Below are 16880 nucleotides of genomic sequence, written 5' to 3'. Positions count from 1 at the left end.
TTTACAGTAATCAAAGTATTCCATTACATTATTGTTGTGTTTTAATAATCAAGCGGTAAACGGCATTGCCAAACAATATTCTTAAATAAATATTGGATAATTTGCGGTATCCTCACAAGTATGAATGATTAGTATGCATCATTTTAAACATCAGATTTTAAGAAAATTATTTAATATCAAGAAAAACTCTATATATAAAAAAATCAGATACAAAAAGCTTACATGTGATAAATTTAATTAATTAATTAATTAATTAATTTTATCAAATTTATATGCTGCCCTTCTCCCGTAGGACTCGGGGCGGCTCACAGAATAGAAACAACATAACAATAAAATAGTGCTAAAACAAGCCAATTTAAAATCCCCAGACAATTAAAACCTCACGGCAGATCAGGGAATATGCTGAAAAAGCCATGTCTTCAGGTCGGCGCGGAAAGTGTGGAGGTCGGGGGCCGTCCGGAGCCCGGTGGGTAACCCATTCCAGAGGGTCGGTGCGATCACAGAGAACGCCCTCATCCTGGGGGCCGCCAGCTGACATTGTCTGGCCAACGGCACCCGGAGGAGGGCAGGCCTATGTGAGCGCACTGGGCGGTGTGCTTCCTGACACATTAAGGAAAATGTGTCAGGAAGACTATCTGAACAGACTGCAGAACTATATTTTATCTACTTTGTGTAACTTTATAAATTAATTAGCTTTATGTTCAATGCCTGTCCCTAGAATTTTAATGTGAAATCTTATAGCTGCCTTTCCTATTTATACCACCAGAAGCTTTAAAATGTATAGATTTTTTAATAAGGTGTTATTAGTTTTGGTAGTAAATATTATGCCTTTAGTTTGGATTCAGACATTTTTATGTCAAGTACTTAGCTTGCATGTGGAATTCTCCATCCCCACCCCCCTCTGCTGGTGGTGGCTCCATTCACATAACTTTATATCACAGGTTTCCCAGACCTTTGAGAATTGTGGAAAACTTAAAATTGGGAGACAAAAACCAGTATTTAGGTCTATATCAGCAGAGGTGCCTTAGGCTCACACTAAGGGGTTTGGGCAGCAAGTATTTAATGAGAAAAATGAAATGGAATCTGTAATACTGGTGCTTTAAAAAAGTTCTGTATACAATCAGATTATCTCAATAGCAGTTTATAACATGTAAGGAAATGATATTTACTGGCGAATTGTGTTTGCTTTGATATAAGCACACGTGGATTTAGAATATTCTACAAATGCAGTAACAGCAGCTTCTGATCTTCTGCAGAGGCTCTGTGCACTAAATCAGGGATCTCCAATTTGGCAACTTTATGACATGTGGACTTCAACTCCCAGAATTGAAGTCTGGGAGTTGACGTCCACAAGTCGTAAAGTTGCCAAGGTTGGAGACCCCTGCACTAAACTGAAGCCATTTGATAATAATTGCAAATTAGCCACAGCTACAGAATTCATACAGAGGGAATGGTTTACTTTGCCACCAGTCCAGGTGGTAGTATTTTCTGTACTCTGCTAAGCTTAAACCAGCCTTTAAGTTTATTCAGTTTTAGTTTATTGAACCTATATGCTAGACTCATGTAAATTTTGTGCAATAAGAGGCTCCATTTATATATTGTTTATTAGAATTAGAGCAGGGGTGTCAAACCTATGGCGTCATGGCAGCGTCACGTGACATATTGGGACTTTTTTCCTCTCTGCTAAACTGGGTGTGGCCATGGCCAGCAAGTGATGCATCTGGCCCATGGGCCGGGAGTTTGACAGCCCTGAATTAGAGAGTGCCTGATGACATATTGACTCTGGGTGTCTTACAATTAAACAAAAAACAATGAGGAGAAAATCCTGTGCATTCAAATATATCCTATGTACCAGAACCCACTAACAACTAGGACTCTAACTACCATATGCTATTTTGATTTTTAAGAAGACTTCATTTTCCTAATAATTATATTATCTGAAGGTTTAAATAGTTTGATTTTGAACTATGTATTGTATATAGTTGATTCTATGTTCCCTGCTCCTCCAAGCTCCAGAGTCTACTGGAATTAGGCAGCCGATAAATGTAAGTTAATTAATTAAAATAATTCAAAAATCAGATTAGTAGCATAGGACCTAGTTCTCAATATTTTCATTATAAACTGATAATGAGCCCTATCACATGTTTGGCAGTCACTTTCTCCTAGTAAATCAGGCTAACAAATCTGGGCTCCAAGAATTCAGATGATCAACAGATGGCAGCAAAAAGAAACATAAAACTCATTGTTTCTGTCTAGCGGTCATCCATATTTTGCATGCCAAATTTAGTAGCTTTAAATCAAGGGTTTCCAAGTTGGTATGCATGATGATGTGTCCAGGGGGACATGATAATGCATTTTTTAAAGAAAAAAAAAATAGATCGGCAACATTTGTGAGGGTGGGCAAATTGATGGGAAGATGAAAGGGAGGGAGGGAAGATGCTGTGGAGTTTGGTGAGTGTGAGTAGATGTCTGTGCCTGAATGGGCCCCTGAAAAGATTGGCAACAGATTGCTTGGAGAAAGTTAATTGTATATAATGGTTTGTATCAGTGTGTAATAGTTGCTGAGGCTTTCTGAAGCATCTTAATAAAGCTGCCTGCAATTTGGAGAAAGGCAAATTTGACTTTGGGAAGAAGGCCTGAGGTATCCAGAAGCTGCCTCATATAAAACTATCCTGGGCATGCTGTGTAGACAACACAGAGGAAGACAACAACAAAGGTCAGCTGGGTGCATCAGGACCAGTGAAGCACGGGGTGGTGGAGGCAGCTGGGACATTGTGCTGTGGCACTAGAATGCTTGGCTGTGGCAGCACTGGGGATGAAGTAGAGGCCTTGGATTGGGGGTGGCTGGCTGAGACTGCTGGGCCTTTATTTCAGCACCAGTACCAATTGCTGGTGCTATAGCCGAGGAGTGCTACTGTGTAATGGGGCCAAAAGGGCATCCTTTCCACCCATCCTTTTCCCAGATGGGTGGGGAAAATAGATTAAGTGGGGGGGGATTCAAGATGAGGCAGTCCCTTACTTTACTGAAGCTCGGAGCCAGGAGAGACCAAGAGGGGAATGGCTTGGATCGGAGTGCGTCCTCACCTAATGACTGGTGGGATTCAGTTACAAATGGCAATGGGGACTCCTGGGATTTCCATCGTTAAGCAATGCAGTACCGTGATGTTTCACTTTATAATGGCATTGCTTAGCAATGGAAATTCCAGCTCCAATTATCACTGCTGATAATTACCTGTATGCATCATTCAGAAGTTCAGAACTGCACAAAATGGATGATTCTATTTATTTTGGAAGTTGTGGTGCAGTGGTTAGAATGCGGTATTGCAGGCTAACTCTGCCCACAGCCTGGAGTTTGATCCTGACAAGATTGACTCAGCCTTCCATCCTTCTGAGGTCAGTAAAATGAGGACCCAGATTATTGGGGGCAGTATGCTGACATTTGTAAACTGCTCAGACACTGCTATAAAGCACTATGGAGCGATATATGTGTAAGTGCTATTGCTATTCCTCAGCAGAGAAATTGCTTATTGTAATTTTTGCAAATGTTAGAGAAACGAAAATATTTTCAATTCACTTAATGGCCTATCAACAAGTCCTGTGAATCTAGGGTTTAGTGTTGAAAGGGTGAAGCTATTTTTTTTTTTTTAATTTGATTTATATGCCGCCCTTCTCCGGAGACTCAGGGCGGCTTACAGTGCATTCAGCAATAGCCTTCATACTTTTGTATATTTATACAAAGTCAGTTTATTGCCCCCACAAACTGGGTCCTCATTTCACCTACCTTAGAAAGGATGGAAGGCTGAGTCAACCTTGAGCCTTGGAGAGATTCGAACCAGCAGTAAATTGCAGGCAGCTGTGTTAATAACAGGGTGCTTTAAACCACTGTAGTACCAAGGCTCTTTTTTATGGAGTTATCAGCAAATGGGTTGGGTTGTGAAGCCTAAAAAGCCTTTTCCTTACAAACATGGTATCTCAGCATGACTGCATTTGAAGACTTTTCCAAGCTGAATTGATGTAAACCTAAATTGCCTGTCACACATGAGATTTGTGGCAGAAAATCTGGGCAGTGGGAAAGAAAATGGCATAGAAGCAGGATGGCCTCACTTTCACATGGGCTTCTCCTGTATCAGAAACATGGAAGAGGAAAAATCCACTCATTTTATAAAGGTTGCAACAATCCTCCCCATTTTTTTTTCTTTTAGCACTGCTTTGCAGCCATCATTGCATAATGGGAAGCAGTATGTCTGGGAACAGACACATAGTATATGTAGATGACCAGATTGAGCCTGAGAGAGAGGTCAAACATGTCATCAGTCATGAATCCCTTCATGGCCACAAGAAACCTAAGTCCAACCCACTGTGAATTCCTTATTTACCACCAAATTGCTTTAATGGTTAGTAGTTCAGATTCTTGTAGAGAGCTTAAGCTTGCAATAAATCTTTATATTCATTTGTCTGGATGTCCCTGGCACTTGACAGGATAATTGCTATTTAGTGGGCCTCAGTAGCAAGATGCGGATTTGTACTGATTTTTCTAGGAAAATTTAACATAGAAGCAATATCACAGATAACTCTTTTTCTTTGTACAAATGACCAGGCTCTATTTCAGTATGTTCAAATTCTTTTCCTTCTGCCTAGATATGGGATCAAACCACCTGGATTGCTGTGACAGATACAAATACCTTTACCTTGTGAACAGTTCTGGCTTTAAATATGCTTGCAGGTCAATTTAAGCCCTTCATGGCATCATGGGCAGGTTATTTGAGGAAACCTCACTCTCCAATGGTCTCAACATCAGGCGTGGCAGGAAGGTAATGCTCCAGCTCCTGTCAATTAGGAAATCCCATCGTGTAAGACTCAGTAATGAAATGGCACTTGTCACTCAAGGTCAGTTTGGTCTTGGACCTGCTAGCCATTTGGAAAGCCCTTAAGATTTGTCTGCTTTCCTGGTTTGGAGGTTGAGAAATTAGGTGAACCCATAATATTATATTGGTTTATCCATTGCCATTTTATGTTCTTTTGTTCAGGATGCTTATTATTTTAATATTCTGTATTGATATATTATATGTTAGCCATCCAAAGTCATGTTTGCAAGATGGACTGGCCATACATCAATTTAAATAAATAATAGATGACTTCTATAAGGTGGGAATGCTGACTTATTCATTTATTTCAATATCAGATGAAGTGGAAAAAGTTAACTCTTAACTCAGTCAATTTACAGTTGAGGATTTTTTTTTTCTATATGAAGATGTTCAACCCATCTTGGAAGGAATCATGTTTTTTTCTAAAAGATCAAATGTGAAATCAACTTAACCAGCTATATTTGTGAGATGAAAATAGCTAGTCCTTGACTTACAACCATGTTTAGTAATTGTTAGAAGTTACAGTGGCACTAAAAAAGCGATTTATGACCATTTTTCATACTTATGACCCTTGTAGCAACCCCCTGGTCATGTGTTCAAAATTCAAATGCTTTGCAACTGATTTATATTTATGACGATTGGGTCATAAATATAGTGTCCCGGGGTTATGTGATCACTTTTTGCAACCACCTGACAAGCAAAGTCAATGGGGAAGCCAGATTCACTTAACAACTCTGTTACTAACTTAACAACTGCAGTGATTCACTTAACAACTGTGGCAAGAAACATCATAAAATGGGGCAAAGCTCACTTAACAACTGTCTTGCTTAGCTACATAAATTTTGGCCTCAATTGTGGTGTAGGTTGAGGAATACATGTAGTGCAGAAATTGGCCATTTTCTGAGAAACAGCAGAGGACCAATGTGATAACAAAGTGCACAATTCATTCAGCTTGCTCACATGTTGCTTAAAATAGGCACCATGTGGATGACACAATGACTCTACGATAAGAGCAGTGCATGAGTACATGACCTCCAATGTTGACTTCATCTTTGCAAGGGCCGATGTAATGAGAATAAGTTACAATATCTGTCCTTTAATACACCGGCCCCTAACCTTTTGGGCGCCAGGGACCTGTTCCATAGAGGGTGATTTAGTGCTTTTGCACGCTGCCTGGATCCCACACGTGCACAGATGGGGCTTTGCTCGCTTGTGCGGTTTGGTTCCTGGTGGGCCACAGACCGGTGTTGGTCCCTGGCCCGGGGGTTGGGGATCCCTGCTTTAAGAGATAATGGTAGTAGATTGTGCCAGCATAAAAGCTCTGTTTGTTCATAGATATGCACTTATAAAGAAAATGTGCAAAAGTGAGATTTTTTCCTGCAGCTATCAAGCAAAGCAGGAATGGTGAATTAAACAATGGGACTCTCACTGCAGCTGAAACCAAACCTGTCTCCAGATACAAAACTGCATTTCATACACAGGATTGCAAAGATGGCCCTTAGGAATTCTGACTGAACCACCTCAGATAGACTTATTTCTGCAAATGTGTACCTGGGCTCATACCACAGCAGCCAAGCCATCTGATATAAGCCACAAATGCATCTCAGTTACAGGTGAAATATGTGATGACTGCTAAAGCGAATAAAATGAAGACTGACAGGAAAATATATAGAACAATTTTGATATTAAAACAGAATAAATCTCCAATTTCCCACTTTGTTTTCTCACTCTGCATAATTTTTATTTATTATATTTCTATACCACCTTTCTCCCGTAGGACTCAAGGCGGTGTACAGTCAAGAAAAATATAGACACACAAACATCATAAAATTGCTAATTAAAATTATTACTTAGTTTGGTCAATTAAATAAAACCCAGAATTAGATAACATTTAACATTATAACATAATACCGGATGGCTAGTCAGCACAAATCTGTAGAGCTGAGAGAAAAGACAAGCTATATCTCACTGAAAAAAGAAGAAAATAAGCATAACAGCAGGCTATAAATTTTCCCCAGGAATGCTTCTCTTTCAATCTCTGCGAGTCATTTCTTTTCTACTGCTCTGAGTTTTGAGAAGGATGTCTTGTACAAAGCCTTCAAGTACATGATCTTACATAGCAGAAGAGGAAGGAAGGAAAAGAAAGAAAAGAGAAAAAGGAAAAAAAAGAAAAAGAAAAAAGAAAAAGAATGAAAGAGAAAGAAAGAAAGAAAGAAAGGAAAGAAAGAAAGAAAGAAAGAAAGAAAGAAAAAGAAAAAGAAAGGAGAAAGAAAAAGATCTGCCTTCTGGGCTTTCTTTCTGAGTGCCTCAGCTGAGGGAAGTATGAATAAAAGATGATGTACTGTATTTTACCGTTGCGGGGGAAGACAACTTGGCTCAGCCGTCCCGCTCACCTGCTGAAATCCTTAAATTACAGCGAGGCAAGCGCGGGCGGGGAGTGGGGGGGGGGAAAGAGGGGCCAGGAGAATTCCCGCGAACACTACTCTGGTGAACGGCGGAGGCTCATTGGAGGAAGGCAGCTAATCTCACTCCTCCCCTTTTCCTGGGCGAAACGCCGGCCTTCGAGGGGGAGGACCCGAGAGAGCAGGAACTTCACGGAGCGCCTCTGCCTTTTTTCATGTCGGCGGCAGAACCATTATGCTCTCGCTCCCATCATGAGCCGCTGGTCTACTTCCCAAGGAGTCGTCCTAACAGCGTATCATCCCAGCAGCGGTAGCCGCCGACGCCGCTGCCTCCAGGACGGCCAAGAGGCACCGGGAGCCGATGCCGAGGAAAATGCCGAGACGTCCCCCTTAAGGTAAAGGGCTGGCACTCCCACACGATCTCGCTTGAAAAAGGGGAAGATTGCTAGCCGGGCGTCCGGGTGGCGTAAAACCCGGGGCTCGCCTACCTGTTGACGTAGGCGGGCTGCTTGGAGCCAGGTACGACGGACTTAGCCGCGGTGTGCCGTGAATCATATGACCAAAGTTTAAAATGTCAGAAGAAAGTTGGAAGAGCAACCTTGAGGGTTGGTTCTGCTGGACCCTGTAGGCGAGCGTGCAACACATGTGCGTTGGGAATAGCCTCTGCTCTGTTGCTTACTAAATAATATCGCATGCAGAAGTAACTCGTAATCAAACACGCTAAACCGCCTTCAAAGATGGTCCGCGGGCCATAAAGCTTTATTTGGCACCGAAAATGAGGCAGCTGAGGAAGCTTTGGGTTCGCATGTGTCCGCAACAGCCGTCGTAACACATTCTTTCTCCGTTTGATAGTTAACCCCCAGGTCCGCATGCCGAGTGTTTCCAGATGTATTTTCCCCACTTATATTACAGTAATTCTACAAACCACAAAATAGTTTCCTGTAACCAAGGGGATTCAGCAATATAGCGGGTGAGCAAGTATTAAGAGTGTGTGCTAGTCTACTCCCTTTCTCCCCACAGGGGAAAAAAGCAATTTCCTAGATTACATTAAAATGCAATTTAGTTGTATCAAAAAGTTAAATAAGATTCCTTTTAAAGTGCAAGCTTTATTTTTTTTAATCAATAGCATGACTAATAGGCTGTTGCTTAAAATCCCTTTCACATAGATTTCAGAGGTGCAGTAGACTTTCCTGGTATGTGTACTTTGCTTCACACAGCCCCTCCCCTTGCCACTTTATTTTTCCATAATGATCTCAGTTTTTTCTTTCTTCCTGTCTCTGAATTGATAGTGGATGAGAAATACTGATTGCATAAATTTTGTTCAGAAAAGAAAACTTGCTTCAGAGACAGATAAATTAATCCAGTTGTTGCAAGACATTTGGGAGGAAAAGGGCTGGCATGATTTAAATATCACAGGTGTCATCAGGATTGGGATATAATCAATTCTGTTACGGAGAGTTAGTTTGCGCTCTGCGTAATATTGGTACTGTGCAAAGTTCCGTATTTTTTTAAGCTTCAAAAAGATGGACTTGATATGAAGTTGTTTATTCCAGTTTAGTTGTCATCTTTGAATGATGCCTGCAGAAGAGTTAGAAAAGTACAGGATCAGATCTGGATTGACAGATATGGTGGTCTGATTACAATTGACTCCAGAATTTCTGCCATATAATATTATGGTTGTTGTGAAGGTCACCATGTAACCTGACTCAATTTTACAATTGTTTTTACAATGGTCATGAAGTGAATCACTAGGGCCGTTAAGCAAATCACATGGTTATGAAAGAAATCCATTGTTCCAAATGGTGTTGGTTGCCAGAAATTGGCAAAAAAAATGCTAGAAACTGGCAAAAACATAGCAAAGTGCAGCCATGTGATTGTGCGACATTGCAACCAGGCACTAGGCTAGAAAGCAGGAGACCATGAGTTCTAGTTCCACTTAGGCACAAATAACGGGGTGCCTTGGGCCTTCTCTCAGTCCCAGGAAGGAAGCAGTGGCAAACCACTTCTGAAAACACCTTACCAGAAAAATTGCAGGGACTTGTCCAGGCAGTCACCAGAAGTCAACAATGATTTGAGGACATCCAAAATGAAATAATATATATAAGGCCAGAATTGTATACTTTTAAAGCTTTTTAAAGATATTTCTTGCTTGAAGCTACTCCCATATAATTTCTTCATTTTTATGGCATAAACACTTGAATACACAAACATATTCAAATTCTCTCCGTGAGTTCACTCTTTTATGTACTAAAAATAATGTGCATAGAGTCTGTACCAATTTAAAGCTAAAATCAAGGCTTTTCCAGTCATTTCAATGACTTCGTCATTCCCAAGACAGAATGAAATTGGAAGACATTTACTTCAAGGATACTAAGCTATAATGGAAAAAAAATCTCAAAAAATACTTAAATATTTCCATATTTTCTTTTACATTATAACTGCAGATGTATATTTAAGACTGCCTCTAAAAATAAGTGGAGACATTAGCATGAGTCTTTTCAGTGCCTCAATAATTTTTCAGGAAAGAAATTATTTCTTTGTGGTATGGTTTTTTTCTGGTGTGTCCAACTTTTGGTTTGGAACCAGGATGGCAGTATGAAGGAAATGACTGATATACTTGATGAAGTCAGCATTTGCATTGTTAAGGAGAAATTTAGACCTGAGCATCCGAAATTCACAAGCTTGCCAAAGTGTAATATTCTTTAGGATAGGAAGGAAGTGAAGGATCCCAAATGTGCTCCTGAGCTGCTGCATACTGTTTTCCAAGTTATCTTCCCACTCCAGATATAGATAATTGGCTTCCATCCCTGAAACTTATTAGTTGTGAGTTCCATCTGTCTCTTCTTACAAACTTGAGTTACAGCAAAGCAAGATGTCACTTTGATATAAAAAGTTGATGAAGCTTGAACTCTATATAAATGTGATAAAAATGTGAATTTGAAGAAAGTTTGTAAAACCTACTGTCCAAAGGGTGTTCAGTCAAGATCATGGGTCAGTGTTTTGAGGCATTATTCTATATTTGCTGTTGCTGTTGTTACATTCAACCTGATTCAAAACATTTATGCAACAGAAAATGAAAACAAGCCCTGAAAGTAAAAATATATCTGATGATAGCAGTTGCAAATTATAGACTTACTCATATCCAAAGTTAAGCTCCAAAAATAAATGATGGTATTGTGGTTTGATGTCCTGTGGAGTAGTGGAAGAGTTTAATATGATGTGGGTCCAAGAAAGAAGGATGTGCTGCATACTTTGTATTTTAATGGCAAGGGACATTCTCAGGAGTTATTTGGATCTGAAAATAGTATAGATGTTTTTCTTCTTTTCCCCCTAAAACATTAGAACTCATTTTATTTAGTAAAGGATTTTTCAGTCACAAATTTCTAGATATCCTGCCTAGTTTGGTGAGGTTAATATTCATTCTTGTACCAGGAACCGTGCAAGTTCTCTACATTTCTTCAAGATAGTCTTTTGTTTTGCAGTTGCTCTGTCCCAGACACAGGATATTATGATTGGTCTTCCCTCTTTTCCTTTCCTGTGTTTTCTCTTCAATTTTCCCGTCTCTTGTTCTTTCTGCAAAAAAATGGATAGAAAAATGGAAGCTGTATATTACCTGTTGATTGGTAGTGCTAAGAGCTAACCATTTGGAAGCATCACTGGTCTTGGCAAAAATAAACACAATTAGGTAGCCCATGACCCATTGAATCATTGTTTCAGAGGTATTTCCTTACCAGCTTCCGCATTGCCTCCAACAATGACAGTGCTAAGGTACTGCCTTCATTTGAAAAGTATAGCACAATCAAATATCAGCGCAGGAAATGTTTTGTGACATGTTGTTTTATGTTATAAGCTATTTTATGATAATGTTATGTCATAAAATGTTTTACAAAATTTGCCAAATTTCAATTCCCTGGGAAGCCTGGATCCAGATTTTGGACCCATTCTATAAATTAGCACCTTTGAGATATCTTGGTTCAAAAATTGTTCTCCTAATGATGCACCATTTTGCCCAGTTAAAGGTTATGGGAACTAGAGTTTTAGTAGTGTATAGATAAGATGCTTGGAAAAATTAAAAACTTTCTCTTAAGCTCTCCCCCCCCCCCGAAAGTTACAGTGCCTGTTCATCTTTCAGTAATGATCAGATAAGGAAGTAAAGATTACGATAAAAAAGTAATAGATATATAGCAAAAATAGAAACTATGAAGTTTTCATGCTGAAGGATTCTTAATAAGTCCTTTACAATTATAACAGGAGCATTCTCTGATTAACTTTTGCCATCATTATTTTTATTGTTATGCCTGATGAATTTAATAATACATTACTTAGTTTAATTACTTTCAGATTTTATTATTTTAATTATTGTAGTTTATTAATGATGTTTTTAATTATTACATTGCAAATTTTTAGTGGCTAGTTGTAAATCACTTTGAATCCATTTGGGAGTATAGAAAGATAAAGAAATAAATGTTGCTTAATGTGACAGTGTGGGATACAAAATCAATTTAATTTTTCTAGTTAAAACCTTTAAATCTATTTTCTCTTTTCCTCTCTACTCCTCTGTCCTTCTTTTATTTAGCAGTTAAGTTTAGACTGTGTCTTGGACTGGAATCTGGCATCTTGTAATTTTAAAAATCTTGTGCATGTGGGTGACCTTATATAATAAAAGATATGTAAAAGTGACAATGAAATGGTCTAATGAATGGTTTTTCAAACTGAATTCCATGGAATCCTAGAGAATCTGTGAGATACCAAAGGGGAAAAAATCCTCGCATTCAAATTTCTATTACTAGAACTTGTTTCCTTATCAATAGTTTTTTGCTTAAATGTGTCATAGATGGGACCCTAATTTCATGAGAAAGATTCATTGTCTTGTTATAAATATGGCTGTAGGAGAAGAGCAGGCAGAGCTGGGGGGGACAGAGTTAAACGAGTCATCAGCCTAGAGTCATTATGTTCCCACAAATGGTCTAAGGCTAAGCCAACCCCTCTTGATTTCCATTGACCTTTATCTCATACCAATTTAGTACTGAACTTTAGTTGAGTAGATTCTTGCATATAGGCTTGAGCAATAAATCTGAATTGGGACTTAAAGTATGGTCCTGATTCTTTGTGCCCGACACTGGCAGCTATTATGTCTGCCCCAGCTTTTTTTCCAAAGAGGAGATACCAGCATGAGACCAAAGATCCAGGACTCGCATGAAAGTGGTGTGAAGGCTAAAATGAAACCAGTCCATGGAATCTTTGGATTCAGTCTCTGATAAATGATGTAAAAGCCCCAAACAGACCTACTGCTGCTAATTGGAGGAATAAAGAGTTGAATGGCAGAGGACTTCCAGATTATAGAGTTGGTCTCCCTAAGAGAAATGCCTCTCCAGGGATCAGAACCCTGATGAGTCATAATTGAATTTATGCAGGAATAACTCTGGTGCTTTATATCATAAGGCAGTGTTAGAGTCTGAGATTTTGCATTTCAGCCTGTCTAGCATTATATGGACCATTACTTTTTTCTGGGATACATGAACCCTGACCACTTTTCTCTTTTATTTGATTTATATAACTGGCCACCTCACCTTGACATGAGACTTACAATAAAATAAATAAAATACATAATGTCAAAAATAAAAATAAAACACATGGCAGCTGGGCGGATTCAGTATGATGTTTCTTGCTTTTGGATCCATAGACTGGTTTGAATATTACTTTTGTCTGGAGAGTTTCTATAGGAAAGTTTGATTTGCTTAAAACCTTCATTTTCTGAATATTCATTTTGGATCCCTACCCTTGCATGGGACAGAAGAGCAACTAAGGGAAAGTTTGCACAATGCTAGGATCATAGTATAATCTTTGAAAAGGAAACCTCCCACCTCTCTCTCAGTGAAACTTAAGAAAGCTCATTGCAAAGCAGTATGATGGATTGTGGAGTGATATTTACTAAACAGGTTTTCCTAGGTCTTTTCTCTTACAAAGAGTGGTATCAAAAGCTGTTGTTTTACATTACTGTTTGAAAATATGCAAATGTAATATAACTTTCTGCATTGAAAAGGGCAAACAATACTGATTAACATTGTTTTGGAATAGATATTAGTGAATATGGGAAGCTATAGATTTAAAAAAGCATTGTTCTCTCTTCTGAGAATCTTAAAATAGTTATTGTCAAAAGAGTTTATTTGTTCCTTCTTGCAATAAAGCAAATCTGTTTCCTCTAAACAGCAATGACTTCCTCATCCTCAGGAAATAAGATACATATTTTCATAAGCATCTATGATATGGCAGGAACAGTGGTAATGTAAATAACTGGAAAATGCATTCAGTCACATTCAATCATAGTAGAAAGATTATATGGAACTATTAGAATCCTATGCTTGTGTTATACAGAAGTGTGCAAGGAGACATGCAGGAAGATACCATTTTTATTCACTAAATTGATTGATGTGTGTAATTATTAAGTGATGTCTATGAACAGATGACTCCATCTATTAGCTTAAGGTACACAACTTCTCATAATTAGAGAGTAAATAATGCATATTTCACATCAACCAGTATAAGAATCCATATATCTTTGCATGAAAGTCATGGAATATAAGTGAGTATACTGTACCACATATGTGTATGAAAATTTTGATGTCTTTCCATTGTATCAGAATATTTTAACTATTAACATTATTTACAAAAGTAGAAAAAAATGTAGTGTATAGTTGTAATTTTTAGTTTGTAAATCTATAGTTCCTTATAGAAACCATGTCAGAATTCTAAATCTTAATCCTAAAGGAATATGGTATATCTAAGCAAATCAGTTCACAAATCTGGTCTATGTATTCAGGGAAGAGGTTTCTAAAGAAAATCTATCCTTTTTGTGTTTCTTTAAACACTGATACCCGAACTTGCACTGAAACTATTTGCAGAATTCCTGAAAGAAGTGTGACTAATGAGATTAGACTTTGTTTACCACATTTAATACAAGAGAAAGGGATTATTGCTTGTTTTCATTAAGCAATTTTTGGTAGAACAAGCACATCACCAATAATAACTTCTTTCATGTCATTTGTTTTGGTTGATAAGGAGAGATATAAGAGACGTGCCAATGACAAGCCTCAAGAGAAATTTCATATTTAGATAGCAAACAAATCAGGAGAGTTTCTCTAATGGAGAAATCAAGAAAAATATTCAATTTCTGAGTTATTTATCTTTCAATATATGTATTATGTATATATGTATCTCTTCATTTAATAGTGTTAAGGTATTCAGTAAATTTTAGGAATTCATAAATTTGAAATTAGGTATTCTTCATTATCTCTCCCTTGATATCCATTTGCAGTAAATCTTATTCAATCTTGCGTTCTTCAAATATTTGACATTTTGAGAACAGCATTCCAGTACCTCTACAGGACGTCACAATGGGGAAGGGTAATGTGTAATCTATTAGAGCAATATGCTTTTATGAACAGTAATTAATATTTTTCAGACTGTAATCTAGAATAAATTGAGCATGTCCAAAAGGATTGATTTTTTTTTGCCCCTTGGGAAAATAGACATGCTGCAGCTGCACTTTCCCAGTGCCCCACATACACACTCTACAAAACCACAATTTATAGTCAAATGCTTTAATCTTAATTACTGCAATATTTTCCATTATTGGTCTATGTGTTGTTGTTTTTTTAGCAGGATGGGGAGGAAATTGAGATCACATCCTTCAGAAGTAGAACATTTTACATTTACAGGATACTCTAACTTTTTCAGTGGTGGAAAACCAGGGGCCCTACTACAAAGGCCCTGGATCCCAACTGATTCTTGATCCTTTGAGGGATACTTCTGTCAACTTCTATAGTTATTAAGCAAAAGATCTGAATGGGAAGAAATAATCCTTGATTTAGGAATTTTTTAACAGCAGTTCAAAGTTAGGATGGCCTCAGAAATAGTGATGTATGACCATTCAAGTTAATGATCATTTCACTATCCCTGCGATCACAGGATCACAATTTGGGCACTTGGCAGCAAGCTCGCATTTACAATGGTTGCAATATCTTGCGGTCATGTAATTGAAAATTGCAATCTTCCTAGCCGAGTTCTGACAAGCAATGTCAATTGGGGAATCTAGATTCGTTTAATAACCATGTTTTTTTGCTTAACTGTGGTAAAAATGGTAATAAAATCAGGTCTGATCATGTAACTACTCAATGATTGCATCACTTCACAACCGAAATTCCAATCCTAATTATGATCATAAGTTGATGACTAATGATCATCTAGTGATCCTCTCTGTTATCACAAATAAGGTAACTCTTGATTTGGGGAACATTTATTGGTAACAGTTTGGAAATTATTAATATAACACCAAGAGTCAGTTTATAGATGGATTGCTATAAAACGTAATCCAGTGATCCAAGTCCAAATATTTCAAGCTGAACTGGATTGTCATAGTTATTCCGATTTTTGCCATGGTTTTAAGAATGAAACATTATTGAATGTCTTGTTAATGATTATCCCAGGATTGTGTGAAGCTGTGGCTGCTTTAATGATTTGAAAGGACTAGTCTGGTAACAAAATGTCTGCAAGTGAGCAACCAAGCTCAGAGAGCATCAAAGATTCCCCAGTTCAACACTGAGCTACTGATAGTCTCCTCTATTGATTTGAAAAGAAGCCTTTTGTATGCATTCCCATACATATCAAAATATCTCTTCTGGAAAATTTGCACAGCTTCAAGATAGTGGGTTTGTTTATGCTGTTTTTACTGAGTTATCAGCCACTTTTAGCATTATAAATTGTGGCATTCTTCTGGACTATTCTAGCTAGAAAGAGATTGAAAAGACGAGTTTGTGATCTCTGGAGAACAGATTCTGATATTTGTGCTGAGGACTTTGTATCTTAATTTATGGCATCCCACAATATTTAATAAAGTACTGGGATAGATCATCAGGGTGATAGAGTGGGTTAGTGTTTGTATGTAAATGGCTTTGCTGTCTTGAAAACATGGTCATAAGTGTTGTCCATGTTTTAGTAAGGGCGTGGGTGAAGATAAACCGGATGAAGCCAGTCCTCCAGATTTTCAAAGGGTAGATGTGGCCAGGAGTTTTTATGACCATTTGTGCCAGTTGTATCTGGCAATCAGCACACAGCTACTACTGAATTGATTTACTAAATTTTGCTGCACAGGAATACTGCTTGCTACTGGTATATAGTAAAATTTTCACTGGTACAAAAGGGCTACATACAAGGTGTTGATCATTAAATCCTTAAATTAGGCTTTAATTTAGGATACTTGAAGGATGGCCACCCCCATATGATTTGCCCACAGAATTAACGTATTTTCTATTTGACAATCCAACGTTACAGATTTTGGGGCAACAGAAATGTATGTATGGAACTCTCGTTCATATTTTAGCCACATCTCAACCTTAGAGTAGCATGTGATGCTAGTAGTTACATTATATTGTTCAGTTATGGTTCTTTTTTTTTTTAAATCATCTTCTAATTCTGGGTTTTATTGCATTAAATTTTTAACTAATTATGACATTTCTATTGATTGTAATATTTTAATATTTTTTCATCTATTTCATATTACATTTTAAAATTTACTTCTTTGGAGATTGCAACATGGAAATCCTTTATTATTTAG

General features: G+C 37.9%; 1 protein-coding gene and 1 long non-coding RNA gene across 3 annotated transcripts in view; both read left to right on the top strand.

Moving 5' to 3' along the window:
* Window positions 1-16880, top strand: part of ARHGAP18 (Rho GTPase activating protein 18) — an 82885-nt gene that overhangs the window by 12875 nt on the left and 53130 nt on the right. The window contains exon 1 of one of the 2 annotated variants that reach the window (XM_034418779.3): window positions 7414-7662. The exons of the other annotated variant lie outside the window; for it this stretch is intronic. Coding sequence (XP_034274670.1) covers window positions 7520-7662 — 143 coding nt within the window. The 5' untranslated portion in view covers window positions 7414-7519. Of the gene's footprint in view, window positions 1-7413; window positions 7663-16880 lie in introns of those variants that run through there. 2 annotated transcript variants of the gene reach the window in all.
* LOC117666257 (uncharacterized) lies at window positions 4188-5144 on the top strand. The gene is made up of 2 exons (XR_004591699.3): window positions 4188-4394; window positions 4639-5144. It is a non-coding gene; the product is annotated as an uncharacterized LOC117666257 (long non-coding RNA).

Source organism: Pantherophis guttatus, chromosome 1 (genome assembly GCF_059756535.1).
Source record: "Pantherophis guttatus breed Tessera chromosome 1, ASM5975653v1, whole genome shotgun sequence".
NCBI lineage: Eukaryota > Metazoa > Chordata > Lepidosauria > Squamata > Colubridae > Pantherophis > Pantherophis guttatus.
Note: the sequence above shows the minus strand (reverse complement) of the source record. Positions and strands in the feature narration are given on the sequence as shown.